The following is an 8,211-nucleotide window of genomic DNA, read 5'->3' as shown; positions in this document are numbered from 1 at the left end:
AGAGAAAGAAAATGACTATTATTTTATAATTTGTTAACAAATATGACTTTTCATTTAAGAGCACTATGACGGTGCTAGTAATTTGCAGTAAATGGAATGAACTACAATATTTAAATATTCTTATGCTTATTATGTCGATTCCACGACTCAAATTACAATTGGCTTTGATTACATTATGTAGAGAAGTTAAGAATGTTCATCAATTTTTTACAAGTTTGACATTATAATTAAGAGCTAATAGATGATGGCTGAGAACCACTACTTAATAATGTTACCACTTTTTCTACTAACAATAATATTAATATTCCTTATTAGTTAATATTTAAGAGCTCGAAGTAAACCTCTTCCAAAGAAGCATTTGGAGACTAACATAATTCTAAAGGACACACTTGGCCAAGTACAAGTAGTAAGAAAATGAAATGCATGTAGACATATGCCTCTAAGCAAATTATAACTAACACAACTTTGAAGAAAGTCAAAGAAATTAAATATTATAAATATTAGGTAAAATTACATTTTTGGTCCTTTAGTTCTCTTTAATTTCGATTTTAGTCCCCCTTTAAATTTATTCATCAATTTAGTCCTTCAATTATGTCCAACCTAGTAAATGTGGTCCCCAAGTCGAGATTTAAATTGACTGTTGCAAAAGAATATTGACTGTCATGTGTCACGTTCTGATTGGATGTTGACTGTCACATATTACGTTCTGATTAGATGTTGACTACCACGTGTCACATTCTGATTGGATGTTGACTGTCACGTGTCATGGTCTGATTGAATATTAACTGTCACTGTTACGTTCTGATTGGATGTTGACAACAACACTACATTTTTATCGTCCAATCAGAATGTGACACATGACAGTCAACGTTCATTTGTAACAGTCAACATCAAAATCTGGATTTGTGGACCACATTTATGGGATTAGACATAATTGGAGGACTAAATTCGTGAATGAATCTAAAGGGGGACTAAAATCAAAATTGAAAACAATTAGGGAGACCAAAAATACAATTTTACCTAAATATTATCATTGTGTGGATTTTTTTTCTTCTCCTTTTCTTTTAAATTTCTACACCAAGTCATCTCACATAGTCACTTCATCTATGTTGATCCAAACCTCAACATTGTTCAACCATGAGTCCATGACCTAGACAACGTCACTCTACCATCCCTTCTTCTTTATACTTGCATTGCCATCGACTTATTTGTTAATTATTAATAAGGAGCTAAGGAATAAGAAACTTGCATTAAAATGTGAAAAATATGTAAGCTTATCCTTCTAAAATGTTGCCTCGGCTACAATCAACTTTTTTGCAAATTAGGACACTTTTTCATAGCTAATTTTTTGTTTGTCCAACTTATATCATTTGAGGTTATGTTAATTTAGGACAAAAAAAATTCAAGTTATATTTTTAAAGAGTAGCACAATTTTAGTCTATGAAAATATATAACATTATCATATTAGTCCCTAAAGCTTAGAGAATTCTAAATAAGTTTCTTTCCCTAAAGCTTAGAGAATTCTAAATAAGTTTCTGAAAGAGCAATTTATCAATTACATTAGTTTAAAATTTAAAAATTATGTGATTTAAAATGATAATATTAACTTATGTTTATGGAGCAAAATTCTAATAAGTGATTAAGACTAGACTTAGTCGAAATAACTCCAAATTTTAAAATGATATTAATTTTAGGAAATAAATAAAAGTGCGTTAACTTTCAAGAAATGGTGGTTTAGTCATTTTTAAAATGAAAATTAAACTAAAAGTCAATTACTTAAAAAAAAAATTCAGTTGGTTAAACAAGTGTATGAATATTGTGAAGCCTTCTTGTATCAAACAAGATTAATCTTCATTTTAGTGAGTTGGAACAAACTCATCTTCTCAGGATATAAAAACCTAAAATTCTAATTTTTCAAGAACAATATAACCAAAGCCCAAATTACATTGTTGTGATGACTTTCTAATCTGGTCAACTCAGCGCCAATTTCATGAACTCGGCCGAGTCACTCGTTCAATGTAACTCGTGGCGTTTTAAAACTCAAGTGTATATCAGCATGCTTTATTTTCTTCGTTCCCTCTTCTGAGTCTCTCATTCTCATATATTCTCTCATGGCCTGCAAATGAATTCACCCTTTGAGGCCCCTCTTCACAATTAGGTTCTCATTTTATCTCTTCTTCCTTTAAGTCTTTACCTTGTGTTTCTCTTAGCACTACTCCTTTCAATGCTTCATTATGTTGTGTTTCACCAAACTTATATTTTGTAACACGTATATCTCAAAATATCACCACTCATTTTCTTGTATACACATACACTAAGGTTAGCAAATGTTCATCCGTCTTTGTTATCAATCACCAATCATCCTGTCCAATGTGTGTTTATGTGCTGCTCTTTGTTTATTGTATAATGATATTTATAATTCATAGGATACCAAGAAACAATCTTTTTTTAAAAAAAAAAATTGATGAATAATGTTTCCATTAATTGTTATCAATATATGGTTGTGATCTCATGTGGGGTTGTGCTTAATCTGTGTGTCATCGTGCTTGATTTCATTTACTTTTCCTTATTTATATATGTCCGAGTCTGTTTGTTGTATGTTTAATTATTTAATCTGCAAGCATACTCTTTAGCTTTGATTATGAACCTACATGTAAGAGGCTAGGGGGTTTGTTATCTATATAGTTGGTCGGTAATCAAAATTCTTCGTGTTGATGTCATTTTTTCACAAAGGGTATTTTTTTCCCCCTGCTAAGATCGCATACACATGGTGGTTGGTTATCATATTCTGAAGCTGTGTCAACCTGTGAAGAATGTTGTATTCGAGAAGGAGTAGGGTAGGCAAATTGAATTTTCTTTTCCAGCAAAGAGAATAGATAGGGTTTTATGTGAGTGCTTTTGGTAGTCATTGCTAAGGATTCTGTTGCTTTATCACAGTAAATTAATGGTTTTAATTTTAGCTAGGTTCTAATGTCTGATCAACGAATGTCTTTTGATATACAATTACTGATCAATAAATAATTCCTAATTACTGATCAATGAAGATTTCGTTCCCCAAAAGTTGCTCCTTTGTTACTTGTACTGTAATCATGTACAATACATTGACCTCCAAAAGCATTAGTGGGCAACCAGCCAACTACATGGGGGTTTTGGGGGATAGGATTTGTGTGTGTGTGTGGGCGCGCACATGTGTGTGAGAGTTATCTTGACTGTAGAACTTTATTAGTTCTAATATTAACCATACATTTTAATTATATGGTTGAAATTTACTCCTTTCACACTCTCATCTCTCACCTGATATGCTTACTATCTGTATTCAAATTTTTACACTTGACTAGTTTGAACTGATTCAGCAAAGTGCTAACCCTAATCATTTTTGTGCTGCCTTTCAAATCTGCCCGAGTGTTGTGAGATATTTTTTATTTCTTAATACTCAAACAAGCAGTACATACTACATAGAGTGTACATATAGTGTTTGAGTTTAAAGAATTTAATAATCGTGACAAATTAAAGGTGAAGTGCTCTAAGTCATGTTTGAAGCACATTATCTAATCTACATTTTCTTTATAATATTTCAAGTGTTGATTGAGTTATAGTTACGAGTTTAACAGCCTATGCTGTTTGGCAGATGGAATCAACTGGCAAGGATTATGACAATACTATGGAGCTTGCATCTTATAGGCAGCTAATTCCTCCAAGTTCTCCTGATATAAGCAAGATAGTTGGAACCACAAAGTCAAATCTTCGAATTGGTCATGAATACCAGGTGGAAGTTCCTTCCATCATAAAAGAATCAGAACAGCTTAAACTTCCAATGAATCCTGCTGATTCAGAACTTGTAGATAAGGAAGTGGAGGATAATGTAGCAGCAGCAGCTAATTTGAATAATTCGTGGAGTGATGCTGATGTAAAAAGTTTTCTCCTTGGTTTGTTTATCTTCAGGAAGAATTTTGTGCAGATAAAAAGATTTTTAGAGAACAAAGGGATGGGGGAAATACTGTCGTTTTACTATGGGAAGTTTTATAAGTCTGATGAATATCAGAGATGGTCAGATTGCAAAAAATTAAAAGGGAGAAAATGTATAACAGGACACAAACTTTTTTCTGGTCGGAAGCAACGTGAACTGTTGTCTCACTTGACTCTCCATGTCTCAGAAGAATTTAAAGATGCTTTGCAACAGGTATTCAACCTTGCTTCTGAGAGTCCCCTGTCTTCAGTGTTGTTGTTGATGAACTACAATATGTATGATTCATCTGCCTGATTATTAGCTTAGCTTGTGTCAATGTATACTATGATGTCAATGGACTCTTTTTCCTTTCATCAGCCTGATTATTAGCTTAGCTTGTGTCAATGTACACTATGATGTCAATGGACTCTTTTTCCTTTCATCTGCCTGATTATTAGCTTAGCTTGTGTCAATGTATACTATGATGTCAATGGACTCTTTTTCCTTTCAGTTCTCACTTTGCTCATGTTTATAATCAGGTTTCCAAGTCATATTCGGAGGGGAGAATTTCTCTAGAAGAATATATCTCTTCTTTGAAGTCTACTGTCGGACTTGGTGTTCTTGTGGAAGCTGTGGATATTGGTAAGGGGAAGGCAGACCTTACCCGCCCAGCTGTGGAACATGTGAAGAAAACCCAGGTGCTTTCAATACCAACTAGCAAAGCTTGGTCTTCTCTTGGGCCCAGTGATATAATCAAACATTTGACTGGAGGATATCGACTGAGCAAAGCCAAAAGTAATGATATCTTCTGGGATGCTGTTTGGCCCCGTTTACTGGCAAGAGGTTGGCACTCGGAGAAACTAAAGAATCAAGGCTCTCTAAGCTCCAAAAATCTTGTGGTCTTTCTTTTCCCTGGTGTTAAAAAGTTTTCAAGGAGAAAACTTGTGAAAGGTGATCATTACTTTGATTCTGTCAGTGATGTCTTGAGCAAAGTGATAGCTGAACCAAATCTTCTTAAGCTTGAAGTTGTAGAAACTAAAGTTGGTGGCAGCAATGAGGAAGATGCAGAAACGGGATCCAACAAGGATAGTCAACCTGATAATCATCACCATCGTTACCTCAAACACCGAGCTTCTACTAACAATGCAGACCATATGAAGTGTGCAGTTTTTGATACTGGTTTGGTGCACAGAGGGAAGACATCTGATTTAAGGGAATTGAAATCTTTACCTGCCAATTTGGTAGGTAAAGTTGAGGTAGATGCTGATGATATGGTATATAATAAAGGGAACAAGCATGTTAGTAAAACAAAACAAGGGAAAGGTAAGCTTGATGACATTTCACCAAGTGGGACAGAAACTGCTAAGATATACAGTAAAAAGAATAGTAGTGATGCTGACTGCCAGAAAGGTAAACACAATAGAGATGCTAGTGGCCAAAAACAAGTGAATGTTAACCCTGATGATGCAAACAAGATGGCAGAAAACTGTGAAAATCAGAAGACCTACGTGCCTGATGGAAATCAACCAAAGAGAAACGTAGAGAATCAATTCAGTCAAAGAGCAAGATCAGGTCATTCAGATGTTGCAGTTCCTCCCATCAAACGGCAAAGACTCACTTCTTGGGCTAAGGCTGAGACAAGCCACATTCTTAAGAACTCCTCAGGAGGCTTAGGATCAGAAAAACTGGGACTCTCCCAGTCATCTTGCTTTCCAGATGCCAACAAGAAGGCCGGTAATCCACTTGATCATCAGCAGGATGTGACTTTAATTTCTTATTCAGCTGAAGTAAGCATGGAATTGAAAAAAGAAGAAAGAAATTTCAATAGAGTCTGTCTTGACAAGGGTACTTCTTGTGACAAAGTTGAGAAATGTGAATCACAACATTCCATCAACTTCAATGCACCTCAGGTTTCACTGAAGTTTGAAGATGGTGAAATGATGGAAATGGCAGAGGAAGATGAGCAGGGCCCAAAGCCCAATGACACAATTCCAAGGAGGAAGAGCACAAGAAACAGACCATTGACAGTTAGAGCGTTGGAATCTTTTGCAAATGAATTCTTGCATGCACAAAGGAAACAGAAAAGAAAACACACCCTGACACTTAAACACCCATTCAGTGCTTGCAGCCGCAAGGCTCGCACCTAAGGTCTAAAGAATGTTGCATAGTCATAGCTCAGGGTATGGGACTCCAGATTCAATAGAAGAACATCATTTGAATGGAGATTTTAGTGTCAATGAAAACATAGCTAGCCTTTTAGATTATATTAAATCGTAGTGGTCTTTTTATTCTAGGAATTTCAGAAGTTACCTATCATGGTGAGGTTTTGACTTTTGGAAACTTATGCTTCTCCTATCTGCCTTTATTGCATTCTGAAGTTAACAGACATAATGTACATAATTTTTGCCATATGGGAAATTTGATGATTTTAAAGGGTTTTTTGTTTTCTGGTAATTGTAAGTTTCATGAAACATGCTCAGAGGTACATAGCTATCATAATTTAAAATAACAAAATTTGTTCACTTCTATGATAAAGGATTCAAGTATTCAACACATTCTCCCTCGCTGGGTAGCCATTTTGTGTTACTTTTCCTGATCATATACCAAATTAGAGGCCTGTTGAAAATGGCTTTTGAAAACATCTTCTTCAAGCTCAAAAATGCCGAACACTTTTTTTGCTTAACTGACTGAGTGAATTATTATTAATATAGTAAGCTAGATAAAAACATATCTTGCTTTTCAGCTTGTTGTGTATATTTTAAAGTTCAGAAATCCCGCTCTTTCTTTCTCCCTTTGTTTTGTTTATTCGTGTTCATGCAAGCTATAAAAGCCGTGCATGTTTCTTCAAGTTTTATTATATTTCAGCTGTTCAAGCATTATTTTTACTTCTCAACTAGCTACGTCTATGATCTTTAACATATCATCACTTGAACTTTTGAAACACGTAAACACTTAATGAGTGTCACATAATAGAAGGGTGCAAAAACAAAATTTCTAATTTTTTAGGGATGAAAAACTAAGAAACTTTTTATAAGGATTAAAATCAAACTCACTAATTTTACATGGATTAAAAATATATTCAAGTCATCTGATAATTGTATGGGCGAACGTTAAGAATAAAATTGTTTTGTGCTCCCAGCACAATACGCCCTAGCAGAACAACAAAATTTCAATTTTACTCGTCCATAAAATTGATAAGGATGGGTTAATCCGTAAGCCTCATACGGATATAATAAAAATTTATATATGTAAACAAATTAATTATTAGATCAAAGCTAATTGTCACAAAATTTATTATCTAAATTTACATGTGCATTAAATATATATTAGAAATTTTAGTGTTATATATAGCGAGATTAATTATTTTATAACATAATTGACCTATTAGCTCAGTTTGTTAAAACATCGTGCTAATAACGAGGGGTGTACCAACAATTGTGCTGAGTGCATAAAGCAATGCCCAAGCAAAAGTGAAACTTGAGAAAGTATCATATTTGGGATACGGGTGTTGCTAGATGCACCTAGCATTATTGCTGGTGCACCCAACACTTAAGGTAAAATGACGAAAATACCCTTGATCTGTAAGCCATTTAAGTTGATTCGTAAAAGGCTTACGGATCAACTTACCTTTTACGGATCAACTTAATCCGTAAGCCTTTTACGAATCAACTTGATCCATAGAAGTCTTACGGATCAACTTGATCCGTAAGCCTTTTACGGAACAATATGGATCAAGTTGATTCGTAGAAGTCTTACGGATCAAGTTGATCTGTATGCTTGATATCAACATACGGATCAACTTGATCCGTATCAACCTTACAGATCAACTTGATCCATACGATTTACGGACCACCCTCACACACACCCATCACAAATGCGAAAAAAGCATAGGGACAATTTTGGTATTTTAGAAAAATGTTGGGTGCACCAGCAATAATGCTAGGTGCACCTAGCAAAACCCTGAAAGACTTAAACAAGTGAATTTATGGTTATATGTGTTAGGGGCAAGCATGGGTTAAGTCGCATTGAACCCTTGACATTTTTTTATCCGATCAATTTTAATCGGTTTGATCAGTTTGGATTTAATTTTGTTTAGTTTGGGTCTCTAATTCATTCCAAACCAATTCAATCCAATCATAATCAATTTAGATCAAATTGGATTATCGAATTTATCATCAAAAGTGAAAAAAATTTAAAAAATAATAAGAAAGTCATTATGATAGTATGCAATTTTCTACATTTAACAAAAAATCATTTTTTATGCA

At 34.3% G+C, this 8,211-nt stretch overlaps 1 protein-coding gene across 1 annotated transcript; it reads left to right on the top strand.

Annotated features, from left to right (window-relative positions):
• Positions 1-2,063: 2,063 nt before the first annotated feature.
• Positions 2,064-6,422, top strand: LOC102669877 (uncharacterized). Its single transcript, XM_006589074.4, has 3 exons — positions 2,064-2,158; positions 3,629-4,180; positions 4,486-6,422. Exons 2-3 carry the CDS (start codon positions 3,629-3,631, stop codon positions 6,091-6,093), a joined length of 2,160 nt encoding a protein of 719 aa, XP_006589137.1. The 5' UTR covers positions 2,064-2,158; the 3' UTR covers positions 6,094-6,422.
• The last annotated feature ends 1,789 nt before the right edge of the window (positions 6,423-8,211 follow it).

The sequence above is a fragment of the Glycine max genome, chromosome 10, assembly GCF_000004515.6.
Source record: "Glycine max cultivar Williams 82 chromosome 10, Glycine_max_v4.0, whole genome shotgun sequence".
In the NCBI taxonomy this organism is placed as follows: domain Eukaryota; kingdom Viridiplantae; phylum Streptophyta; class Magnoliopsida; order Fabales; family Fabaceae; genus Glycine; species Glycine max.
This window is presented reverse-complemented; position numbering and strand designations above follow the sequence as displayed.

Bases quoted from the DNA above. Each gene is read 5' to 3' on its own strand.
- LOC102669877 (XM_006589074.4), top strand. From the start codon at position 3,629: ATGGAATCAACTGGCAAGGATTATGACAATACTATGGAGCTTGCATCT. The intron at 4,181-4,485 runs GTATTCAACCTT...GTTTATAATCAG, and splicing joins TTAAAGATGCTTTGCAACAG to GTTTCCAAGTCATATTCGGA.